Below are 26,732 nucleotides of genomic sequence, written 5' to 3'. Positions count from 1 at the left end.
TCCTGCTCTGCTGTGAAATATGCTCTGGGTGCAGTTTTGTGTGCAGACGTGTGTGTGCGGCGTCCGCCATTTTCTTTGCCTGAATACTGTGACCGGCCCTGTCCCTGTGCAGCGCCGTGTTTTGGCGCCATTTGCCGCCATTTTGGCGGGCGGTGCTCGTCCGAGCACATGTCGGCGCCATTTTACTGTAGCCTTCTCCCCCAGCCGAGCGGCCATTTTGCCGGAGCCTTCATAGGCTATATCAGTCAGCCAGCATTTCATCACTTCCTCTTTCTCTGGGAACAGCGATCGGTGGCAGCAGTCTGTTGTGCTCTCTCCAGGTTTTTGCCTTCTTGTCCTGTCATTCCTTGCTCAGTGTTATCTATCCCTGCGGGGTCGGTGCATACAGCAGTGTGCGGTGGGCTGCGCTCACCGTGGTATTAAAGGGCCAATACCTTTTATTACTTTTCTGTGCTGGGGCATGGATTCTCAGGATAGCAAGTTTCCCCCCGCCCTGGTGGGGGACCAGGGGGCTGCTGCACCCCACGAGGGGGCCGATCTGTCCGCTGTAGTGGCTACCTTAGTGTCTCAGGTGCAGATGCTGATGGCTGAACGATCCGCAAAAAGGGCCAGGGTGTCCGTTTCCTCTGATTCAGAGGGCGATGTGGTTGGCGTACCCTTCTCGGGGGCCCGCTCATTTTTGGACCTTCTGGGGTCCGAGGGGGAGGCAGAGGTGGAGGGGGTTGATGTTTCTCCCCCTGGCTCGCCTGAAGAGCTTGCACTCATGAATGAGCTGATTGCTTCCATAAAGGATACCTTGCACCTGGAGGATGAGCCTACTCCTCCTGCTAGGGTGTCCTCTTTTGGAACGCAGAGGACTCGCAAATCAGCGCAGGTTTTTCCCTGTCCTGCTGAATTTCACCATACGGTTAATGAACAGTGGCGCAATTTAAAGAAGCCCTTTACTGTGCCAAATAAGTTTAAACTGCTTTATCCGTTTGCGCCCTCCACCGACGAGCGTTGGTGTGTGGCGCCTCAGGAGGATCACGCGGTGGCCATTTTGAACAAGGCTACTGCGGTGCCTTCTGAGGATACCCCGGTTTTCCAGGACCCTACGGACAGGAGAATGGAGTCTCTTGCCCGTCATGCCTATATGGTGGCTGGTTCTATGCTGAAGCCTATTTTTGCTTCCTTTATGGCGGCACAGGCTGTTGCAGATTGGACAAAGATGCTCAGGCGCACCTTGGTGGCTGATTCAGCTTCGCCTACCACGTTGGCTATGGTGGACCAGATCCATCAGGGTGTCATGTACTTGTGCGATGCAGACTTGAATTTAGCTCCCTTGGCTGCGCGCCTGTCCAGCGTGGCGATACTGAACGTCGTCTGATTTGGCTGAAGAATTGGTCGGTTGACCAATCTTCTCACAAGACGCTGGCGGATTTTCCCTACGGGGGATCTCGCCTTTTTGGCGAGGCTTTGGATACTCTGATAAAAGGGGTTACGGGGGGCAAGAGTACTCTCCTGCCCCAGTCCCACAAGCATATGTCTTTCCGTGGTAAACGGAATTCCTCGTCTAGGCCCTCTCAGGGGTCCTTTCGTGCATTTCGGTCGCAGTCCAAGGGCAAGCCCTTCAAAGGCCAAGGCTCCCAGAAGAAGCTGTGGGCAGCGAAGCAGAAGTCTGGCCAGTCCGGTTCAACTTCCCATACCACTTCCGCCTGAAGGGGCGCCCTCACCCGTTTCTGGGGTGGGGGGACGTCTGCGCGGTTTCCTACAACCTTGGCTGGCCCGCATTCGGGACAGATGGGTTCAGGAAATCGTTCGATCTGGTTACAAGATCGAATTTCTCTCTCGGCCGGCGGGCAGATTCTTTCCCTCGAATCTTCAGCTGTCTCCGGAGCGCTTGCAGGATCTGCAGGGGGTGGTGGTCCCGGTGCCTCATCGGGACAGATTTCGGGGGTTTTACTCCAATCTGTTCACTGTGCCCAGAAAGGAGGGCAAGGTGCGTCCGATTCTGGACTTGAAAGCTCTGAACCGTTTTGCGCGGGTTCGCAAGTTCCGCATGGAATCCCTGCGCTCAGTGGTGGCTGCTCTGAGTCCGGGGGAATTCATGGCCTCCATCGATCTGAAGGATGCGTACTTTCACATCCCCATTTTCGAGGGTCACCAGAGGTACCTTCGATTCGCCATTGCGGAGGATCACTACCAATTCGTGGCGTTACCTTTCGGTCTCGCTTCGGCTCCGCGGGTTTTTACCAAAGTGCTGGCGCCGGTTCTGGCCCTGTTGCGGGCACAGGGCATTGCTGTCTTGGGGTATCTGGACGATATCCTGATAAGGTCAAGCGCCAGTCAGAGCCTGGTGACCGACCTGTCCACCATGATGCGGACACTGCAGGAGTTCGGTTGGACAATGAACATTCCGAAGTCAACTCTGTGTCCTTCGGTTCATCTTCCCTACCTGGGAATGATTCTGGACTCTGTCCAAGCGAAGGTCTTCTGCCGGAAGACAAGCTTCGGACTCTTCAGGACGCGGTCAGGTCCCTCAGGGACAACCGGCACTCGTCTCTCCGGACATGCATGCGATGTCTAGGGTTGATGGTCTCGGCCTTCGAGGCGATCCCTTTTGCCCAGTTTCACACGCGGGGTCTCCAAGCGGAGATTCTTGCCGAGTGGGATGGGCGGCCGCAATCCCTGGATCTGCGGATCTCGTTGAGCCACAGCACCAGACGGGATCTTCTGTGGTGGCTCCAGTCTCTGGCGGTGTCGGGGGGGCAAGTCTTTTCGTCCATTATCGTGGACGGTGCTCACCACAGATGCCAGTCTGTCGGGCTGGGGTGGTGTTCTGGGCTTTCTGTCCGCCCAGGGAACTTGGTCGGGGGAGGAGTCCCTTCCGATCAACATTCTGGAATTGAGGGCGATAAAGCTTTGCCTTCTACGATGGACGGACTGGCTTCGGGGCCGTCCAGTTCAGGTTCAGACGGACAATGCCACCGCGGTGGCCTACATCAACCACCAAGGGGGCACCATGAGTGCCCGTGCGGCTCAGGAAGTAGCCGACATTCTGTCTTGGGCCGAGACGCACGTCCCGGCGATAACGGCAGTTCACATTCCGGGGGTGGAGAACTGGCAGGCGGATTATCTGAGTCGCCAGACCCTGGACCAGGGAGAATGGTCCCTTCACCCGGATGTCTTCCAGATGTTGTGCACGAAGTGGGGTTCCCCGGATGTGGACCTGTTCGCGTCTCGTCTGAACAACAAGGTGGAAAGGTTCGTGGCAAGGACGCGCGATCCTCGGGCAGACGCCTCAGACGCGTTAGTGGCGCCCTGGCATCAGTATCGTCTGATGTATGCCTTTCCACCGATTCAACTACTGTCCAGGCTTATTCGCAGGTTAGCCTCGGAACCGCACACAGTGATTCTGGTGGCACCGGACTGGCCTCGCCGGTCTTGGTACGTGGACCTCGTGAATCTGGCAGTCAACGCTCCGTGGCGTCTGCCGCTTCGAGAAGACCTCCTGTCTCAAGGGCCGATATTCCATCCTGCTTTACAGTCGCTGGCTTTAACGGCCTGGCTGTTGAAAGCCAGGTCCTGAAGGATAGGGGTCTCTCCCCTGAGGTCATTCCCACTTTGATCAAGGCTAGGAAAGCCTCTTCGGGAAAGATTTACTACCGTACTTGGAAAGCGTATTTTGCTTGGTGTGAGTCCAGGGGGTATTCCCCTCGCTCATACTCGGTGTCGAGAGGGTTGGCTTTCCTTCAAACGGGAGTGGACCAGCGTTTGGCGTTGGCCACGATTAAGGGTCAGATTTCTGTGCTGGCCGTTCTCTTTCAACGCCCTGTGGCGTCCAATTCATTGGTTAGCACCTTTGTTCAGGGGGTGCGACATTTGGCCCCTCCTAGGAGGGAACCTTTACCTCCATGGGACTTGAACTTGGTTCTGTCCGTGTTGCAACAGGCTCCCTTTGAGAAGATCAGGGTGATCTCGTTGTCTCTGTTGTCTAAGAAGGTTGCCTTTTTGGTTGCGATCACTTCGGCTCGCAGGGTGTCAGAGCTGGCGGCTTTGTCCTGCAACTCTCCCTACCTGGTGATCCACAAGGATAAGGTGGTCCTGCGACCTAACCCATCTTTTCTTCCGAAAACGATCTCGGAATTTCACCTAAATGAAGACATTGTCTTGCCTTCGCTCTGCACGAAGCCTAAGCATCCGAAGGAGGGGTTGCCTTGCATTCCTTGGATGTTGTCCGGGCGATCAGGGTTTACCTGTTGTCCACTGAATCTTTTCGCAAGTCGGATTCCCTCTTTGTCCTTCCTGAGAGACCTCGGAAGGGCATGGCGGCGTCGGCTGCGACCATCGCCAAATGGATCAGACAGATCATTGAACAAGCCTTTGCCTTGAAGGGGGAAGGTTCCCCCCTTCCCTGTGAAGGCGCACTCTACCAGATCTTTGAGTACGTCTTGGGCTTTCCGTCATCAGGCTTCTGTGGCCCAGGTGTGTAAGGCGGCGACTTGGTCGTCCGTTCACACCTTCTCAAAATTCTATAAGGTGGATGTTCAGGCATCGGCTGATGCCTCCTTTGGCCGTAAAGTTCTCAGTGCGGCAGTTTCTTAGGGACCCTTGTTTTTGTGGGCCTTGGTTATTGGGGTATTTTACCCCTGGGTTACTTGTTTTCCTGGGTTGTTGCTCCTGTTGAGCACGTTTTCCTGTTGCCCGGTTGGTTCTCTTACTGTGGTAAGGTTCCTTTCTCTGATGTGGGTACTGCGTTGCCTTTCTACGGTTGCGTCTCCCACCCCTCATGTCTACACTGCTTTGGGACGTCCCATTGGTGAGGACTTGGATGGGGGCGGCGACTGTTGGAGGACGTAAGAGAAAACTGAATTTTTGTAAAATCTTACCGTAAAATTCCTTTCTCTGAGTCCTCCGACAGTCGCCGCCCCCGCCCCTCTTTTGGGGTTTTTGTGTACTCTTACTGCTATGCTACCAAACTGAGTCGGGAATGCTGGTGCAGGGAGGTATTGACTGAGGGGACAGCCCCTAGGGGTGTGTCTATGCTAAAAGCTTTTGTATTAACAATTCTTGTTGCCTAGCTACTCCTACGGAGCAAAGGTCAATACCCATTGGTGAGGACTTGGATGGGGGCGGCGACTGTCGGAGGACTCAGAGAAAGGAATTTTACGGTAAGATTTTACAAAAATTCAGTTTTTGTCACTTACCCAAATCTATGGTTATGTGATACTTAGGTTCTGGGTTTTCCTTTTTTGGGCATCCACATCACTGACTGCGTGATGTGGACACATTTCTATAGAATGTCCAATTGTGGGTTCAACTCGTATGCAGAAGAGGACTGACATCAGAGCACCCAGATACAGTGAGCCTATGATGGATTACTGGAAAGGAGGGAGGGTGGGTTTAGAGTTCATATTTTGCACAGTGTGGAACTTTAAATATCATAAATATATGTATAATGTTGTGTTCACTTTGTAGCATTTCACAGCTGAAGACTGAATTCTTGCCCCTCCTGAGCATCACCTTTGTGTCGGAGAACAGCGTGATAGCAGCTGTAAGTCAATTCATAAATATTTTTCTCTGCAGCGTGACTACAGAGTTGCAAGCAGTCTATGACTGTGTTTCTCAACATTTTTGCAGTCAAGGCACCCTTTAAAGTTATGATCAATCTTGAGCCACCCTCCAAAATTATGGACAGTCTTGAGGCGCCATTCTAAAATGTAAAAACTAGTCTAATAGTTTTACATAATGCAGCAACATCAATACACATTGAACACCCAACGTTAGAGGTGATTTATTCTTCCAAAGCAATAACGTACTGAATAGTATTCCAATATCTCTTTTGTCCCTCAGTTTTTCTCCATCAGTTAGCTACTCAGACCCCAAAGCAGATGGAGAGCTGCAAGGGAGGGTCAAACAAGGATGATATGCTGGCAACTGGCATCCTCCTTATCAACTGACGATGTCATTGGTCATTAGGAGGTTGGCAGCTAGAAGGTTGTAATGGTGTACAATGAAAACCTGTGGTTTTGTGTACCTAAAAGGCAGGTTTCATCCACCCACTGGCTTGTATACAATTTTGGGGACATTTTTAGCCATTTTTTCAAGGCACCCTGGTTTAAAAAGGCTGGTCTAGGAGATAAAACGGAATTGAGTTTGTATTTTACAAGACGATACAAAAACTACCTCAAAGTTTCCCTGAACTACTTGAAGAAACATGTTTTGGAATGGCCTTTTCATTTCCTGGTGTTTTATTAATGTTCAGATATGAGTAAATCTTAGCCATACAATCTATTCAGACAAATAATTCTCAACTGGAAGCATTCTGCAAGAAAGAAGGGTGGAATACAAGCACCAATTAAAACAAGAACCATTTGAAGCTTATGATTCTGCTAAATGGGTTATTTTTAGTACTTGCTGGGTGCATGCTACAACTTCCCCCAACCTGTTACATTTTGCCAAGTAGGCATTTTGCATAAAAATGTTCAGAAAAGTCATGTTTAATTTATTTCCTGTGGAAGGTATATTATCTGTATAAAGATAGATAATAGACAGGTATACTACCAATTTTTGGGGTTAGATTTTTTTCACTGAAATCTCATAAGCTGCAACATGTTATTGTTGTTTCTTTTCCAATAATTTTTATTGTACGTTTACATATCAAATTCCAAAAAAAAAAAAATGTTATGGTTATTTTAATCAATTAAAATCTGAAACTTTCAGGGGAAAAAAAATACCTGCTATATTCTTGCATAAAGGTCCTTGTAAAGGCACTTCCTGTTAAAGAGTAACAGCTGTCTTTCATTTGTTCTCTTGCATGGTCATCCTGTCACATGCGTTAGACCACAAGCGCACATTTCAGAAAAAAGGTCTTAAGTATCAGTAATGCTTTGAAAAATAACCTGATTTTTGCAAGTTTGTAAACGGTGTGTAATCCTAATTCCCTCTTTTAGGGGCATGACTGTTGTCCTATGCTTTTCACATTGGATGATCATGGCTCATTGACATTTGTGTCTAAACTGGACATTCCAAAGCAAAGCACTCAGCGTAACATTTCAGCTATGGAACGCTTTAGAAACATGGATAAGAGAGCAACTACTGAGGACCGCAAGACCACATTGGACACTCTGCATCAGAACAGCATCACGTAAGCAGAAGCTAGGCACTGTTGAGTGCATTTTCTTTTTTTGTGTATTATGCCATTTAAACCATGCACTTTGCTAATTGTTGTGTCCTTGAGGCAAGTCTGGCATTGAGGAAGGCTACTGAGCATACTAATACACTTGTCCAGGAAACACAGCTATGGTTGTTTAAACACAAAACAGTCTATAGAAGAGCACTTGAATCTCAAAATCGAAGCGTCACACCAACGTGTAAAAGTCCAAAATGAGGCATTATAGGTGTTAGTCAACGTATTTCGAGGACAACACGTCCTCTTCATCAGGGCTTAAAATGTACAGTATCCTCTGGTATGGACTCCAAAAAATATTCTCTCTCTCTTGCAAGCACTCAGCAATGTGTAGCAACTGTTATACGTTTGGAATAAACTCCCATTTTGGGTTCAAACACCTTGGTGTGTCACACTAATTTTCAGACTCAAATATTATTTCAGTATTCCAAGGATACTGTTCCAGTTCCTCAGGTCACGAGAGCAGCCCACTTATTACCTGGGATACCACCAGTACGTTTTTGTCAAATATATTAATAGCACTGATAGATAATGTAATAGATGCCTTATGCTATAGAATAGCTGGTGCCTTCCATGTGATTGGACGCTGGCAAAGTTTTGAGGCCATGCTCCCTGGATTGTTTCCTTGATCTCGAGGTTTGGGCATGAGATCTGAGAGAGATCAATTTGTTTTCTGAACTTGCGCTTTGTCTAGAATGAGGCACAAGTACCCCAGACCAAGGGAAGGTTTGACAGCAGTTGTTTTCAATTCGATTACCCAATCAAAAGCTTGAAGAATCTGAATAGTCCTCAGAATGTTTGCAGATAACCAGAAGGGGAGAGGAGTCCTGCAGAAGAAGGTCGTCAGGGATCCTTTGACCTGAATGTCCTAAGTGCTTAAGAGGGCAAGAAGGGGTGTCTTTGTGAATATTCTGGGAGCAGAGAATAGACCAAAAGGCAGTTCAAAAAATGAAGTATTTGTCTTCTACTGTGAAGAGCAGAAAACTTTGATGAGGTTGGTAAATGGGAATGTGCAGATAGGCATCTTGGATGTCTAAAAATTCTAGATATTCCCCTTATCTTGGAGAGGCAATACCTGACCTTGCGGATTTCATACAATATTTTAGAACTTAAATGTACTTGTTTAGGGATTTTAGGTCCAGGATAGGACGAATACCCTCACTGAGTTTTGGTACCATTAACCTGTTTTAAATAGAATCCATTGAATCTGTCCTCTAGAGGTTCTGAAATGACCACTTCTTAAAACAAGCGGTGTTTTTGGGCATTCTGAAAATCTGGCTGTTCTTAAACAGATTTTGGTTGATGAGGGAGTACAGTTTTGAACTCTATTTTGCAAAAGGCAAACGGTAATAAATGACCCCCCCAGTGAGGGTGCTCCTTCATTGTGAAGAGGGCTTTGGGGTAGACTTGGTGGATTTTGTGTTCCAAGTTTTTTGCCAAAAGAAAGAGCTGAATTTTGGCGTAACAGTCAAAAGCTTGATTAAAGGGTTGAGGCACTCTGCATTTTGAGGCGGTAGAAGCTCCTGAAGAGTAGGACTTTATGACCCTTCATTGTAAAAAAGTACCATTCATCCTGTGACATCTTTAAATTTAGGTGCCTTATCAAAGAGATTTCCTCCCTCAAAGGGCATACATGTAAGATGTTCAGCTGACTAGGCCTTTAGCCATAAGATTCTGCCCATGCGGACAGCCACCAGAGCATTTCTGGAGATCTGTGTCATATTACTATTAAAACTATGCAGTAGGGCTGAACCATAGTCTATGTGATATCGACTATTGTTCTGCGGGCGTGGGCGATATTCATATCGCCGAAGACACGATATTGTGCAGGCAGCCAACACAAACGAGTTTCCCCTTGCTTTCGGCTGTGATCGGAACTCCGCCCTCCAGCCCGATGCAATCCAGCTCTGCCTCTATTCTCCAGCCGACCATTACTCCGCCCTGCTCCGCCCATTGTCTCTCCTGGCTGCATTGGGGGCGCGCACGGGGGCGGGATCAGGCTGTAATGTGTTGTCAATAGAGTCAATGGAGAGACAAAGGGCGGAGTAATGCTCGGCTGGAGACTAGAGGCAGAGCTGGGATCACAGCCGAAAGCAAGGGGAAACTCGTCTCCGGTGAGGGAGGGGGAGCGCTGTGTCAGGTGTATTACCGGTGATGAGGTGACGGGGATCCTCCGGTGTCCGCTATGGAGCTCGCAGAGCTGATCAAATCCCCCCGGGTGTACAAGGTAGTCCTGTACCGACCCTTCCACCCACCAGTGGGCAGGACCCTGTGCCTGATGACAACAGTGAGGAGCTGTGTCTGCTCCACTCATGTCGGGCTGTGTTCTAACTTCTACCTCCTATCACCACTGTGAGTCCTGACTCTGCCTAATCCACACTGTCAATGTCTTCTGCATTCCACCCAGAGAAATATTGCGATTATATATCGTTGAAAACCAAATATTGCAATGTACTTTTTTCCCCAATATCGTGCAGCCCTACTATGCAGTGACTAACCCCCAAAACTACCAATAAACAAATATAGCCAGCTGCCAATAAAACACACACTCCCCAGTGGTCTTACATAGCACAGAAAATATCTAGCTCTTATATATTATAAATGTGATATAATCATGATTCTCGTAAGTGCTGATTACAACAAATGCATATAAATTGCAATTTATTTGAATTCATTGTAATTAGCACTTACGATATCTGTGTCCTAACTTGTTCTAGATCATCAACTTGTAAAGATCAAGGCAGAAGGTAATTGCTGTAATTGCTCAGTCAAGATTGGGCACCAAAATGCAGAATAGTGTTGGTTATTCATTGCCCTGGTCCAATTAGCTGCGGTTTGACAAATAGAAATTGCAGCAATAGCTGGTTACAGGGTAGGGAGCCTGTGAGCATAAAGTGGGCCTTTAAATAGTCTCAAACTTTCTGTCAGCAGAATCTTTGAAGGAACATCTACAGTATCGCAAGATATTTGACTGAAACAGCAGGGTCTACTACCGGAACGGCGGACCACTGTTTTGTGAATTATTTTTCCACTGAATAAAGCTCCGCTTTTAATCTCAGAGGGGTGAAAATCTTTTCTGTATTAATCCCATCATCCTAGATTGCCCATTCTATTTGTATATGAATGGGAAATTTCTTTTTTAGACTTAGCAGGCCTCTTAGTACCAAAGGGCATGGTGTGAACCAAGTGCACCAATACCAAGGCTTTTGCACACAGAAGTGAGCGTATCAACATTGGCAAGCATAATGTGTGAGGCCTTAACCTCAGGTGTATAGGAGCCTGGGGAAGAGAAAATCTTCCACAGCTTCCTCCAACACTGTCTCAGAGTCCTCTTCCTTCCTCTCTGTCAACCTCTTCCAGAGCAGGCATATCAGGATCTAAATCCAGTAGAGATGATTGGGGTGAAGGAGCCTTTTAGGCTCTGGACAGTGATGGCTGTATTAAAGTCATTAGCTGTCTGTGAAATTGTGACATAGTCACAGAAAAGTCTGCTTTAGTAAGGTAGGTTGCATGCTGTGTACCTGGGATAGAGCTAGAATTGAATGCAGAGGCCAGTGTTAAAATAAGGTTCTGCTTTTGAGCAAGGGAAGCATAGTCACTCTGAGCATTTACGTTTTCTGCAGTGCAAGTGTTCACTTGAGCTTTTGCCGCGGTCCCTTGTGCCTGGTTTCTGTCATTGATGTCAGTATTGCCCTCTGGAGTATTCATGGAATAAAGTGTGAAAGTAAAGTAAGCATTTCTGAAAAATAATATGCAGCAACCAGGTGATGACCATCCTGTAGCAAAGTCTTCATGGCAAAACAGAGGGAGGAATGCCTTAGTACCTAATAAAGGACACGGGGTGGATTTGGCGGTAAAGTGTGCAACCTGTGGTGTGATGTAGCCATCTAAGACTAAGGTGTGTGAGCCTAAAGTGGGGTACACACTAGTAGAAAATCTGCCGTCCGAGGTAAAATCGTACGATTTTCGGCTAGTGTGTACACAACTTTCAGCAGCCAATGCCGACATTTTCAATGAAAAAAAGAGGGACAAACACCAAAATTTTTATCGTCTGTCCCCAGGCGACCAATTTTCTTTTAATGTGTATGCAGTACGTCCGTGAAAAATCTGATAGGAAAGACCGCGCATGATCTGAAATTGCTGATTACCCGGAAGTCTAGGTCCCAAAAAAAAAAAAAATCGGACGAGAAACATTTATGCGCTGTCAACTAAAAACAGTAATGAACGCTGAGCAAGAGAGAAAAATCAGAGGATATTTCGTCCGATTTCAGTCAAGTGTGTACAGGCCTTAAGATCTGAGTGGTTGAAATTTAACAAGTTTAAAAATGTACACTGTGTAAGTGAATCTATTTCCAACACATTCCTGGTTTCCTGATTGTTTTAATGTATAAATGTCTTCTATGAAGGATACACATAATTAATGTAAAGCAAGTAATAGAGATATTATATTAAGTCTCTTACTTGCCTTGCTTTGGGATTACAATAATCGTCAAAGAAAATTGTATGGCCTTGTCTTACCTGTCCATGTCGCTGGTCCCTGTATAGGTTTCAGGCTTTAACCATCACTGAGTATACCCCGAAGGGGTCTTCAGGGTCTGGATTCCATAAGAACAGGCCACAGCCCATGACCTGTATAGCACCCTGCAGCGAACTACACATATTGCACCAAGTGCTTAGGTGAGCGCCCATGCAAAAGTCCAGTGTCTTCCATGACATTACAGGTCATCCCAATCATGTGAAGTCCAGGAACAGCTGCCAGGAGTTTAGAGTTTGCACTCATTCGGACGTGCTGCTTCTATTGTTTTAGAAGACCGTGAGGAATTGATTGAAGAATCTGAAATAAAATAAATATGGCTAAGAGTGATTTCTCTGTAAGGTAGAAGAAGCCCATCACCTTGAGACACTTACAAAAAACTGAGGACTTATTGAGTGGGGTGGGGTTACAGGAAGGGTACCCAGTGGCTGTGTCCTCAAAAGTTTTGCCCTAACATTCTGCCAGTGTCCAGTCACCTGAAGGTACCAGGCTAAAATTCAGGCTTCGTGAATATCATGTCTGTACTGTACGATTTTTTTTCTCCATGGGTCGCATGTTTGTGCTGGGAGCACGCAAAATAGTGTCAGTGTTGGTTTGTTTTAGGTAGGATAAAAAAAGCAAAGTGCGCACTATTGTTTTTGGGCTGTACTACCGGTACAAACAACAACTAACATGCACATATGTGGTATCGTTGTGATCACCAGGAGAATTTAATTTGGATTATTCTTTAGTGGAAAATTATGATAGTAGCAAGAAATATACAGCTAAATAAAATAAATAAATAAAAAACAATAAAATTTCACTATTCTTGACCAGTTTTCCTTTGATAATAAAAAAAACAGGAGATGACCATTTCCAATTACCACCAAATGAAAGCCCAATTTGTCCTGAAAAGAATGCATTATAATCCACCTGGATGCACAAACTAGTTGTGGTGATATGTACAGTTTTACTAACACGTGTCAAAGTTGCAAAATTGTGCTTAGGTATTTAGATTTGTTTAACCCTTAGACGCAAAGAGGTTAAAAATGCTCCTAAAGAGACAAAACATAGGGAAATGTGCATGTATTGTAGATATGAATGCACCTCCAGCAGGCTTGCCACTTTACCAAGCAGATCCCTTTTCATTATTGCTGGTGTTAAAAGGATCCTGTTATCTTTGAAAAACTGGGTTGCTATAAAGTTACTGATTACTACAGCAGTTTGGACTGTTTTTTATATTTTATATTTTACTGCAGTGACACTAATCTATTTCCAGATTGCTTTGACTGCTGTTTTGTAATTTATCTTCCTGTCCTACAGCCAGGTGTCTATTTATGAGGGGGACAAATCTGATTGTCGCAAGTTCTGTACTACCGGCATCGATGGTGCAATGACTATTTGGGACTTTAAGGTAAAGTACTTTTTTCTTATTGATGGTAATTTTTTTGTATATATGTTGGCTGTTTTTAAGAGTGGGCATGTAGACTACTGCTGTGACATGCTTAGATCCATTGTTAAAAGATATTGATAATTGTGAAACCACTCTCATTACACCACCTCAGCACAAAGGAACAAACAGGGATTTCTTCAGAATAACAAAAGGTAGGAATCTGCAACAAAGTTTGTTATGATCCTTGCAATGTGCATAGATCACCCAGAGGGAAATGTTTTTTTCTTAATAAAAGTGGAGTTACATTTTAAAGGAATCCCATACTCAGAAGAATACAGAACCATTCTTTCTCTTACGTCCTCCGACAGTCGCCGCTATCTTCATATTCGTCACAATGGGGTATTAGACTTTGCTCCGTAGGAGTAGCTAGGCAACAGAATATGTCAATATTAAAGCTTTTAACATATCCCCACCCCGGGGGGTGGTCCCCTCAGTCTATACCCTCCTGTTTCCTGCTTCAGTTTCAATGTCTAGCTTGTCAGGAGTAGCTGGATGTCTCTATGCTGGGGCATTTTGTCTCAGCCTTCTCTCTTTTTTGATTTTATTTGAGGTTTTTCTCTTTCTTTATTTAGCTGTTATTTTTACCAGCAATAGTTAGATCTTCGGATGAAGAGGATAATGCGGGCTGCGTCTTGGGCTGACTCCCCTGGTCGCAGGTTGTGGGTCAGTGGCTTCTCAGCCCGCCATCGAGCGTTCAGTCAGGTACCGCTCCTGAGTTTTCTGAACGACCCATCCCTGTTCCGTGCAGGGATGCTAGGGTGAGGTGGCTACCTCACTGGACGCTGTGCGGTTTCTCAACCCACCTTCTGCTGCGTCCTGGATGCGACTCTCCCTGTCTCATGTACAGCGGCTTGTTCGCCTGTGCTGGTCCCCCACGCCATGTAAGAGGTAAGTGTATTTATGTGGGGACCTGTCTGTCTGGGGGGTGTCAGTCTGGGACTGTGTTACCTTGCCCTGTGTTCACACTATTGATGTTTCCCTATCTCTCACACTGCATGCTGTGGGCTGCAAGGAGGGGGGGCTGTGCTGCACTTCTGTGTCAGTCTGAGTGTGTGAACGGCTGTGTGCTGTGGAACTTGATGCTATCATGTTTGGGGCACATTACAGCGCCGCTGCGGCGGTCCACCATGTTCTTTATAACTATGTGGTGTATTTTTTGTTCCACCTTCATGAGGTGGGGGAGCGGCGGTTTCGGCGCCAAACGGCGCCATTTTGGCTGTACTCGCTCCGGCCGCATGGTACACATGCATGGCGGCCATTTTCTTGTAGCCTCCCATAGGCTTTAATGGAGCGCCCTGAATATCAGCAATTCCTTTTCTACAGGAGCACCGATCTGGCCAGCAGCAGCAGCGGTCTCTCCAGGTTTTTTCCCTCTATTCTCTGTATCCTTGCCTGAGTATAACTTCTCCCTGTGGGGGTCCCTGGTGTGGGTGTGCTTGTGTGGCGGTGGGCTACGTTCGCAGCGCCTTATTTTAAGGGGCGGTCACCCATTTTATTTTACTCATTTTGGGGCATGGATTCTCAGGAAAGCAAATTTCCTGTCACATTGGTGGGAAGCCAGGGGACTGCGGTTTTCCCCCTCGGGGGGGGGGGGGGGGATTTTGCTGCGATTGTGGCTAGCCTTGCGACTCAGGTGCAATTGCTGATGGCTGCTCAATCCTCAAAAAGGCCCAGAGTTTTCAATTTCCTCTGATTCAGAGGGTGTTGGTGATGGGGCTGCTGTTGCTGGGGTCTCCTTGTCGGGGTCCCGTTCCTCCCTGGACCTTGTAGGGTCAGAAATGGAGGCTGAGGTTGAGGGGGTTGATATTTCTCCCCCTGGCTCGTCTGAAGAGCTTGCACTCATGGATGAATTGGTTGCTTCTATCAAGCAAACACTGCGTTTACTGGATGAACCTTGTCCTCCTGCTGCCTTGGCGGCTTATGGGACGCAGAAAAGACGCAAAACATCCCAGGTATTTCCCTGCACTGATGATTTTCAATGCGCTGTAAAGGAACATTGGCGTAATTTACGCAAGCCTTTTGCTATACCAAGTAGGTTTAAGCTGCGCTATCCTTTTACGCCCACTACTGATGGGCGTTGGTGTGTCCCACCTCCGGTGGATCACGCGATAGCGGTTCTGAATAAGCCCACTGCGATTCCTGCTGAGGATATCCCGGTGTTCCGGGATGCCACATACAAACGGACGGAGTCCCTTGCCCGTCATGCTTATTCTATTATGGGTTCTATGCTGAAAGCTTTATTTGCTTCACTTATGGCGGCCCAGGCTGTCGCTAGCTGGACGCAGGTGCTTAATCGCGTCCTGGTGGCTGATTCTGCCCTCCAGGCGACTTTGGATATGGTGGATCAAATCCACCAGGGTGTCATGTATTTGTGTGATGCGGTCCTGGATATGGTTCCGTTGGCTGCACGTGTACATGGTGTGGCGGTATTGTCTCGCCGTTTTGGTTTGGTTGAAGTGTTGGTCGGTGGACCAATCTTCGCGTAAGACCTTGGCTAATCTGCCCTATGATGGTTCTCGCCTTTTTTGGTGAGTCCCTAGATACGTTAATTAGGGGGATCACGGGTGGTAAGAGCACGCTCTTACTCTAATCCCACAAGGCTAGGACGGCTCCTGGTAAGAAGCCGTGGACTGGCAAGCAAAAGTCCGGCCAGTCCGGTTCAGCGGCCCACAACAGTGCGGCCTGAAGGGGCGCCCTCACCCGACTCTGGGGTGGGGGGACGCTTGCTCGGTTTCCTTCAGCCATGGCTGTCCCGGGTTCGGGACAGGTGGGTGCAGGAAATCGTTCGATCTGGCTACGTGATCGAGTTTCTCTATAGGCCGGAGCGCAGATTTTTTCCCTCAAATCTTCTACTGTCCCCGGAGCGTTTGCGGGATCTGCATCTAGCGGTGCAGGACCTGAGGGCTCAGGGAGTGGTGGTCCCGGTGCCTCATCGGGACAGGTTTCGGGGGTTCTATTCCAATCTGTTCACCGTGCCCGGGAAGGAGGGCAAGGTACGTCCGATTCTGGACTTAAAGGTGCCGAACCGCTTTGTGCGGGTGCGCAAGTTCCGCATGGAATCTCTGCGGTCGGTGGTGGCTGCCCTGGTTCCGGGGGAGTTCATGGCTTCCATCGACTTGAAGGATGCGTATCTTCACATCCCAAATTTCGAGGGTCACCAGAGGTACCTTCGATTCGCCATAGCGGAGGATCACTACCATTTTGTGGCGTTGCCCTTTGGTCTCGCCTCGGCTCCACGGGTGTTCACCAAGGTGCGGGCACCGGTTTTGGCTTTGTTGAGAGCCCAGGGCGTCTCTGTCCTAGGGTATCTGGACGATATTCTGGTTCGGTCTGCGACCAGCCAGGGTCTGGAGAAAGCTCTGTCCGTTACGATGCAGTCTCTGCAGGAGTTTGGTTGGACGATAACTTTTCCAAAGTCAGCACTGTGCCCATCGGTTCGTCTCCCTTACCTGGGAATGGTTCTGGACTCTGTCCAGGCGAAGGTCTTCCTACCGGACGACAAACTCAGGACTCTTCAGGAAGGAAGTCAGGTCCCTCCGGGACGCTCCGTCCTCGTCCACTCGGACGTGCATGAGATGTCTGGGATTGATGGTCTCGGCTTTCGAGGCGATTCCCTTCGCCCAGTTTCGCACGCGGGGTCTCCAAGCGGAGATCCTGTCCAGGTGGGACGGGCGGCCGCGATCTCTGGATCCGGATTTTGTTGGGCCATCGCACCAGAAGGGTTCTTCTGTGGTGGCTCCTGTCCCCGCCGGTGTCAGGGGGCAAGTCTTTTCGTCCTCTCTCATGGACGGTGGTCACCACGGATGCCAGCCTGTCGGGCTGGGGTGGTGTTCTGGGCGTTCTGTCCGCCCAGGGAACTTGGTCGGAGGGGGAATCCTCCCTTCCGGTCAGCATTCTGGAATTGCGTGCGATGATTCTCTGCCTTCAACGTTGGCCGGACAGGCTGCAGGGCTGTCCGGTTCGGGTGCAGACGGACATTGCCACGGCGGTGGCTTACGTCATTCGCCAAGGGGACACCAAGAGGGCCCGGGTGGCTCGGGAAGTGGCCGACATTCTGTCTTGGGCCGAGACGCATGTCCCGGCGATATCGGCGGTTCACATTCCAGGGGTTGGAGAACTGGCGGGCGGATTATCTGATGCCGCCAGTCCCTGGACCAGGGGGAATGGCCCCTCCGTCCGGGTGTTCTCCAGATGTTGTGCGCGACGTGGGGTCTTCCGGAGGTGGACCTGTTCGCGTCTCGTCTGTACAGCAAGGTGTACAGGTTCGTGGCAAGGCCACGCGATCCTCGGGCAGACGCGTCAGACGCGTTGGTAGCTCCGTGGCATCAGTACCGACTGATGTATGCGTTTTCACCGTTTCAATTGCTGCCCAGGTTCCTTCGCAGGTTGGTCTCGGAACCAAAACACGGTGATTCTTGTGACACCGGACTGGCCTCGCCGGTCCTGGTATGCAGACCTCGTGCATTTGGCGGTCGACGCCCCTTCGGGAAGATCTCCGGTCTCAAGGGCTGATATTTCATCCTGCCTTGCAGTCGCTGGCTTTGCCGGCCTGGCTGTTGGAACCGAGGCCCTGAGGGATAGGGGTCTCTCCCCTGAGGTCATTCACACTTTGATCGACGCGAGGAATTTTTTCCTCGGGGTAGGTCTTTTACCGTATTTCGGAGGCCTATTTTGCCTGGTGTGAGTTCAGGGGATCTTCACCTCGCCCGTGGTCGGTGTCTGGGGTGTTGTCCTTCCTTCGAAAGGGTGTTGACAGCGTTTGGCGCTGGCTATGATCAAGGGTCAGGTGTCTGCGATGGCCGTTCTTTTTTCAACGTCCTATGGCATCTATCTCCTTGATTGGCACTTTTGTTCGGGGGCATCTGGTCCCTCCTAGGAGGGTGCCTCTGCCTCCTTGGGACTGGAATCTTGTTCTGTCCGTGTTACAACATGGTTCTTTTTTGAACGGATCGGGTAGATCTCGTTGTCTATGTTGTCCTAGAAGGTCACCTTTTTTGGTGGCGATCAATTCGGCTCGCAGAGTGTCGGAGCTGGCAGCCTGTCCTGCCATTGTCCATATCTGGTCAATCACTTGGTTAAGGTGGTCTTGCGACCTAACCCTTCTTTTTTTCCGAAGAGGGTTTTGGAATTTCACCTCAATGAGGACATTGTCTTGCCTTCGCCTTGCGCGAAGTCTAAACATTCGGAGGAGGTGGTGTTGCACTCCTTGGATGCTGTTCATGGCGATTAGGGTTTACCTAAAATCGTCTGAATCTTTTCACAAGTCGGATTCTTTGTTTGTCCTTCCGGGGGTCCTCGGAAGGGCGTGGCGGCGTCGGCTTCTGCCGTCGCCAATTGGTTCAGACAGGCCGTTGAACAGGCCTATGCTTTGCGGGGAAAAGTTTCCCTTATGCCTGTGAGGGCGCACTCTACCAGATCTCTGAGTACGTCTTGGGCCTGTCGTCATGGGGCTTCTGTGGCCCAGGTGTGTAGGGCGGCGACTTGGTCGACCGTGCACACCTTCACTCTGTTCCACAGAGTGGATGTTCAAGCATCGGCAGATGCTTCCTTTGGCCGCAAGGTTCTTAGTGCGGCGGTCCCTTAGGGTCCCTGGTTTTGGTCCTTTGGGCTGTTTGGGATTTCTTTGTATCCCTGGGTTATTTGTTTTTTTCCTGGGTTATTGCTTCCGTTGAGCAAATTTTTTCTCGTGTTGCCCAGCTGGTTTCCTTCCTTTGGTAAGGTTACTTTCTTGATGTGGAGACTGCGTTGCCTTTAGGCGCGGCTGCGTTTCCCACCCCTCATGTTTGCACTGCTTTGGGACGTCCCCATTGTGACGAATATGAAGATGGCGGCGACTGTCGGAGGACGTAAGAGAAAACTGAATTTTTGTAAAATCTTACCTGTAAAATTCCTTTCTCTGAGTCCTCCGACAGTCGCCGCCCCCGCCCCTCTTTTAGTGTTTAGGTACTCTACTGCTATTCCACTGAAACTGAAGCAGGAGGGTATAGACTGAGGGGACCACCCCCTGGGGTGGGGATATGTTAAAAGCTTTAATATTGACATATTCTGTTGCCTAGCTACTCCTACGGAGCAAAGTCTAATACCCCATTGTGACGAATATGAAGATGGCGGCGACTGTCGGAGGACTCAGAGAAAGGAATTTTACAGGTAAGATTTTACAAAAATTCCGTTTTTTCTGAAAATGCTAGCTGAAAGTTGGAACTCCGGTGCTGCACATCCAGTATGTTCCAGGTCATTCATTTTTGAATCAACTTAGCCAGGCGTCTAGCATTTTTGAAGATAGTGACAGCCTACATATTCCTTTAAGCACATATTTACTTTAACAAAATTACTCTGAGACATATTTAAGATCTGTTAACCACTTCTGGACCAGAAGGATTTGCCCTCTTAAAGACTATAGGCCATTTTTTGCGATGCGGCACTGCGTTACTTTAATGGAAAATTGCGCGGTCATGCGACGCTGTACCCAAATACAATTGATGTCCTTATTTTCCCACAAATAGAGCTTTCTTTTGGTGGTATTTGATCACCTCTGCGGTTTTTAGATTTTGCGCTATAAACAAAAGAGCGACAATTTTGAAAAAAATGCCATATTTTTTTACTTTCTGCTATAAAACATTCCCAATAAAAAAATTTTTAAAAATGTTTTTTTTTTATCATTTTTAGGCCAATTTGTATTCTGCTACATATTTTTTGGTAAAAAAAAATCCCAAAAAGCGTATTTTAATTGGTTTGCGCAAAAGTTAGTGTTTACAAACTACGGGATCAATTTTTGGACTTTTTATTAGTAATGTCGGCGATCTGCGATTTTTAGCGGGACTGCGACATTGCGGCGGACAGATCGGGCCCCTAACTGACATTTTTGACACTTTTTGGGGACCAGTGACACTAATACAGTAATCAGTGCTAAATAACATGCACTGTTACTGTATAGATGACACTGGCAGGGAAGGGGTTAATACTGGGGGGGATCAAAGGGGTTAAATGTATGCCTGTATGCTTACTGACTGTGGGGGGGGGGCTCTGTGACAGGCACAGAAAGATGTCAGTTTCAGCTTAGCTGAAACTGCTGATCCGTCCCTGCCTGTCTGAGAGAAGGTCCACCTGCTTTGTTTACATAAACAGGCGGGTCTTCTCTCGGTTTCCCGAACGATCGCAGGAGGGCAGCGGCAATCGCCGCAGCTCCTCCCGCGGCCCGCCTCCCGTTGTGTCTAAACACATGCACTCCAGTCACGTAGTACTACGTGACTGGACTCAGCCGAGCTGCCCTGCCTCAGTAAAACGGCGGCTGGCGGTCAGCAAGTGGTTAAAGCCAAATTGAACCTTCAGTACAATGGCTAAATACATTCCAGGTGTATCAAAACAAATTATGTCCAACAGTTTGTTTTCTTTAGAAAGCATTCATAACCTTAGTAGATAAGCATGTCCCCTGCCAATATGCTGCAGTGTGACCCTTGTTCTCTGTGGAGAATCAGTGGTCTCTCTGCAGAAGTTTAGTATATGGAAAATACCCTTTGCAGAGAGACCACTGCTTTCACTCATTGGGCAAGGGTCCCACTCTATAGCTATTGGCATGGGACAGGCTTGTGTTTTTCTCCATTGAAGGGTATACAAAGCCTTTGACTTAAGTAATTGTAAACAATCACTTTAATAGCAAAGCAAAGTGTCTGGCAGGAACACCAGGGATTTTACACAAAGGAAGCATTACAAAAAGCATTACAAAAAGAACAAGATACTTGAACAGCAAGCACATACAGTGAGTACACCCCTCACATTTTTGTAAATATTTTATTTATTTATTTTTTATTATATTTTTTCATGTGACAACACTGAAGAAACGACACTTTGCTACAATATAAAGTAGTGAGTGTACAGCTTGTATAACAGTGTAAATTTGCTGTCCCCTCAAAATAACTCAACACACTCATTCATTCATGTCTGAACTGCTGCCAATATAAGTGGGTACATCCCTAAGTGAAAATGTCCAAATAGGGCCCAAAGTGTCATTTTGTGTGGCCACCATTATTTCTCTTTCGTTCATTGAAGGGCACAGCTCCTGATATTCCTAATCAGTGGGTTATACTGCCCCCTACAGAAGTAGGACACTAGGTAGAAAAGAATTCTGGCTACACCTATGGGCAGTCCCAGGGGGTATACTCCCTCTCTCTGCTATAACCACTCAGTTTTTTTCTGCCTAGTCAGGAGTAAGCAGACCTTGACACTACCATCACCATTCTTGTTTGCAGGCAAGACACACTTGTGTTTGTACTCCTCACCTGGTTGCTGTCACGCGCTTAAAACAGGGCTTGACAAATTTTCCTGAAATCTAGGAGCCAGCTAAAAAAGTTAGGAGCCAGTTTTTTTTTTTTTTAAACTAACAACCAAGCTTTATTTAATAAAACGGATACTAAATTTACACATAAATACGACTAGAACCCCACTCTCCTCTATAGCACAATTGGATGAAAACAGACTGTCTGTCTCTTTCCATCCGATGCCATCTGATCCGATCCACGGGATGGATAGAAAATAGAACCACCATCCGTCTGCTTTTGGTGGACAGGATCAGATGGCGGCAGATTACTGCTCCATAGAGGAGAATCAAGGGTCCGATCAGGTCTGCCTGAAAAACTGACAGGCGGACCTGATCAGACAGCCCGTGTGAAAGGGGCCTTCGGCTGTGGCATGGCGATGAGGAAAAAAAAAAAAGGAGATATATATATATATATATATATATATATATATATATATATATATATCTCTATATATATTTTTTTTTAATAATTGGAAAAAAAATAATTTTTTTTTATTTTTTTAATAATTAAAAAAAAAAGAAAAAATATTATTTATTTTTTTTTTTTTTTACATTTAAAAAATAAATTAAATAATAATAACCACACTCCCTGTCAAAGGTAACTAACTGGACAGGGAGATGGTAATGAATTGAGAACAAAAAGGCAGTGGAAACAGTCATTACAACAGTCATTACTCCCGGCCTCCACAAGAGGGCGCCAGTCCCCCATTGGAAGCCTGTCATCTCAAGTAGGCCGAAAAGCTGAACTGGTTAAGGTAATCAAGGAATATACGCTATTATGTAGGGAATAGAATAATAAAATAATAGAATAATAAAATGCTTCCAAATAAATGATTTGCTTCTTTTTAATTGCTGGTCACCTGACCTTAATGCTTTACAAATTACTACCCAACTTTTTTTCCTGTTTATGGTTTCTTCCCTTTTCAGTTTTAGATCACTGTCAAGAAGTCTGTTTCCATGCAGATCTCTTGAGAGTTTTACTTTTCTGTCAGGTACATTTTTCCTTATTTATGGACCTGCCAAAGCCTCTGGTTAGCCTTTTTGTCTAAACATCCTTTTGCTTATCCAACCCTCCTTTCTCTAAACTCAAGGGTAAAGGGTGTTCACGTCAGCCTTCGACTGTTACCTGGTTTGTCTTTTTGTTTTCACAGTGTAACATTTCCCTTCCCTTTAGTGAAGTGTCAGACATTCTAGTCTTCAGCCTTTACCCCAGAAATTTTTTTTTTTTATCAGCCTGGTTTCCTTATGGTGCATGATTGGTTGTCCTCCAGATGGTTAGTTGAGGTTCCCCAATCTTTCAGGTAGCAGTTTCCACTTATTGATAGTTACCTGTTCTGGTTTGGAACACCAGATTGATACTTTGATTCTTTTCTTTGGTGTTAATAATTCTCTGTTTGTTTTCAAAAAATGTTTTTTCTCTTTAAACCTTCCCATTAAGGCTTTGCCTTAAAATGATTGTTACCCCAAGCTATAGCATAGTTCTTTTGCCTAGTGAATGGCCCCTTTTGTACCTCCTACAGTACCTGTTGATTCCTCCTGTTCTTGTTCGAAAGCTTTTTCATAGTAGAAAATTGGAGACTCTTCAGCTCATACAATACAAAAGTTTATTTTCTTAAAGTAAAACATTAAGCAACAGAAATGGTCAGTCTTTACTGAAGGAGAGAGAGATATGACAGATGTTACACGCCTTCAGAGTGTAGGATGTCCTTTCTCATCTCTCCCTGAAGAACCTCTTACATAGTAGTACATTTATACTGTATGTAAAGATGTCAGCAAAAAGTAACATCCATCGTTGCATATATGGTTTAAATCTATAGTAAGACACATAACTCCTCCTAACATACTGACATAGGAACTCAGAATAGAAATACATACATAGCAAAAATGGCTTCTCTGTCCTTTACAAAGACATATTGAAGTAACTGTCAAAACTAGCATATTACATTATAACATTCATATATATTTCAACGACTTTATCATGTAAAATAATATAAAACTCTAAATCTCTAACAGTCCTGACTTCCCCTCTGTGAGCAGACCCCATTTATCATGGCTGCTGAGCCATGAGATCGTGCTCAGGATACATGCCTCTGTCATCAAGCTTTTACCCTGTGTCTGTGTGTCTCTGCAGCTCCCCCCTCCTCTCTCCCTGTCAACTCTAGTGTTCAGTGAGAACATGATCTCACCTCACATCCCTCCTCTATCCTCTCCTCACAGTCCCTCTCCTTTCCTACAGCCTTTATTCACTTGGCTCTCTTAGATCGGGATACAGAGCAGAGAGAGGAGGGGACTACAAATGAGTACAAACAAAAAAAGGTAGTTAGAATTGAGAAAAAAACAAACAAACTACACTGCACTGCTTAATGAACAAACACATAGAGGCTAGTTCAATTTTAGCTATTTGAGTTTACAACCACTTTAAGAACTCTTTGTAGTAGGATTTAAACATCCCTCGGATCTCTCTGTGGCTGTTGCCCATCCCTCAGTTAATGTCATTGGCTATTTCCATATGAGGGCACCGATATCACCAGCCTCCCACCCCATTGCGTGTTGCAGGATGGGGAATGACCAGGCCCATATTTGGTTGGGGAATAAAAAAAAGTGTGATTTAGATGTTTGGATAGATATGGAAGAGATCAAAGCTCATCTCAGTTGGTGAGAAAGTTTAGGGCTGGCAACTTTTACCACGATTTTCGTTTTTGCAGTTTTTATGATTTTTGTTTTTTGGAAAATTTGTTGTTGGGCAGATTAAAAAACAAAAATCGTGGTAAAAACGCACTACTGGCTTTTCTGCAGCTTCTTCATTAAAGACTATTGAACCAAAAAAGCAAACAAGCACAGTTTTAAAAAAAAGTCCCTGATCCTTTCCAAAAACGCAGAGGCACAAAATGCATTGATGTAAACGTGTTCCATAGGAATCCATGTTAAAAAAGAAATATGTCCTGGATTTCTGCAAAAAGAATGAAAAAACGCTTTGGTGTGAATGGAGCCTTAAAGCACTATATAGTATTACTCCATACACTGATAATAATGAGAGTTTTCTGCTGCAAAGATGCTATAAATTCAGTGTGTGAGAAGAGTTGTGCTTGGGAGGTTAGCAACAGGAGTCTAAATACTATCAGATGGAAGACCCTTTTTAGCTTTGTCTTGGTATTTGTAATGACATTATTGCTAAACATTTGTATTTTTCATCTCTTAGACTCTGGAATCGTACGTTCAAGGCCTGCGCATTATGTAACTGAAGAGCAAAAGGCACAAGCAAGCCAAATAAGCAAAGCTGCAAAACTCTTAAGATGTTCTATGACATTTTGCAGATCTGTTGTACACTTGAGAAATAAAAGTAAAGAAGCTTAAGTGCAATGTGTAATGAGATCCAGTTCCAAAAATATCTAATCTTTTTTTTGTTTTTTAAAGCACAATGCATCAATACAAATGAAAGTCTGATTTTTTGGTCTTGAAATTATAATACTTAACAAACATTGTGCGGGACCAGAAATTCATGAATAAAAGCATCAGTAATTTGTGAATTGTCTTCTAGAAAATAAAAATGTGAAAAATTTTGGCTTCTAAAATGACTTGTCAAATTTTTTTATTTTTTTTTTATGAAAGGGTTATACAATAGTTGAAGGGAGAAGGGGAGGTGTATGGCGCTGCCTGTAAATCACTTACTATTTACAATTAGCATGGACCTAGGTAAAGTGCACTAGTGCAATATCCTTATAAAACTCCTAAAAATAAGTGAAATGTGAGATAATAATATTGTGAAAATAAATAATGTTGTGCTGCGCAAATAATGAGTGAAAGTCCTCTGTGGTCCACCAGATATCAAAACCTGATATCTTCAATAATCAGGTGTGGTGCGATAATATAAATCGCTGTGGGAGTAGTGCAATTTATATAAATCAATAACAATAAATAACTTTGTGCATTGATACTGTAAAAGGTATGTGTGAATTGTGCTACTAGGTGAATAAATATGAATATAAGTGACACCACTAAAAACATAAAGTGTATATAAATCCTATTCCTAGGTTTAGCTAAGTAGAAAACGATCTGAGAAATATGCAATATAAAAATCAGCAGGGAACCACATATAAATATTAAATAACATTAAAAAGTAGCAGAGATTAGTATCAAAAATATCCCAACATTGTTGTATTAAAAATATATAAGTATATAGTCCAAAAAGTCCAATCGATTTCTTTCAAGTATATCACAAAATTTAAGGTGCAAGAGAATATCCAAAAGTGACTTCAGTGCAAGATGATATATTTTCCAAAAGTGATTTCAGTGCAGGTGCCTTAATATATCTCTCAAGGGTGCCAAATACGGTGATCACTCTGTGCTCCCCGCACCCCCAGGACCGCACTCACCAGAATTAATTACCCCTGCAGGGGTAACGGGCCTTTAGAATAGTGTTGCCTCCTATGCTTCTCGGATGCCCTTTGATCTCCCTGGACGGTCCTACAAGCTCTGAGTGCTGTCCTCTCGATATCCTAGCTATACTCTGCCCGGGTCCGGTCTCTCTGCAATTTACATATGTACTCCACGGGTATATGTGGGGAAGAAAGGGCCTCACATAGAGTAGTATTGTATGATCCAAAAGAAAGTTTATTGCATCCAAAAATAATACTCACAATTGTAACAATATCAAACCGCAGGTAACAGACAATAGCGATTGCGCACTTCCGGGACGCCGTGCGTACCACAAACCGAATTGTGAGTATTATTTTTGGATGCAATAAACTTTCTTTGGATCATACAATACTCCTCTATGTGAGGCCCTTTCTTCCCCACATATACCCGTGGAGTACATATGTAAAGTGCAGAGAGACCGGATCCGGGCAGAGTATAGCTAGGATATCGAGAGGACAGCACTCAGAGCTTGTAGGACCGTCCAGGGAGATCAAAGGGCATCCGAGGCAACACTATTCTAAAGGCCCGTTACCCCTGCAGGGGTAATTAATTCTGGGGAGTGCGGTCCTGGGGGTGCGGGGAGCACAGAGTGATCACCGTATTTGGCACCCTTGAGAGATATATTAAGGCACCTGCACTGAAGTCACTTTTGGAAAATATATCATCTTGCACTGAAGTCACTTTTGGAAATTCTCTTGCACCTTAAATTTTGTGATATACTTGAAAGAAATTGATTGGACTTTTTGGACTATATACATATATATTTTTAATACAACAATGTTGGGATATTTTTGATACTAATCTCTGCTACTTTTTAATGTTATTTAATATTTATATGTGGTTCCCTGCTGATTTTTATATTGCATAT

At 45.9% G+C, this 26,732-nt stretch overlaps 1 protein-coding gene and 1 long non-coding RNA gene across 4 annotated transcripts in view; one reads left to right on the top strand and one right to left on the bottom strand.

Annotated features, from left to right (window-relative positions):
* The window catches only part of ARPC1A (actin related protein 2/3 complex subunit 1A), a 69,126-nt gene extending 44,120 nt beyond the window's left edge, over nucleotides 1–25,006 (top strand). For all 3 annotated transcript variants that reach the window (XM_082261201.1, XM_082261200.1, XM_082261202.1), the window contains exons 7-10: nucleotides 5,458–5,533; nucleotides 6,933–7,126; nucleotides 13,005–13,095; nucleotides 24,648–25,006. In XM_082261201.1, the coding sequence (XP_082117327.1) occupies nucleotides 5,458–5,533; nucleotides 6,933–7,126; nucleotides 13,005–13,095; nucleotides 24,648–24,686 (400 nt within the window). In that variant the 3' untranslated portion in view covers nucleotides 24,687–25,006. The remainder of the gene's footprint in view (nucleotides 1–5,457; nucleotides 5,534–6,932; nucleotides 7,127–13,004; nucleotides 13,096–24,647) is intronic.
* LOC309558193 overlaps nucleotides 19,904–26,732 on the bottom strand; it is a 1,089,490-nt gene continuing 1,082,661 nt past the window's right edge. Inside the window, exon 2 of the long non-coding RNA XR_014225413.1 lies at nucleotides 19,904–20,060. This is a non-coding gene — a long non-coding RNA (uncharacterized lncRNA). The remainder of the gene's footprint in view (nucleotides 20,061–26,732) is intronic.

This window comes from Pelophylax lessonae, assembly GCF_965119305.1.
Source record: "Pelophylax lessonae genome assembly, chromosome: 6".
Taxonomy (NCBI): domain Eukaryota; kingdom Metazoa; phylum Chordata; class Amphibia; order Anura; family Ranidae; genus Pelophylax; species Pelophylax lessonae.
Note: the sequence above shows the minus strand (reverse complement) of the source record. Positions and strands in the feature narration are given on the sequence as shown.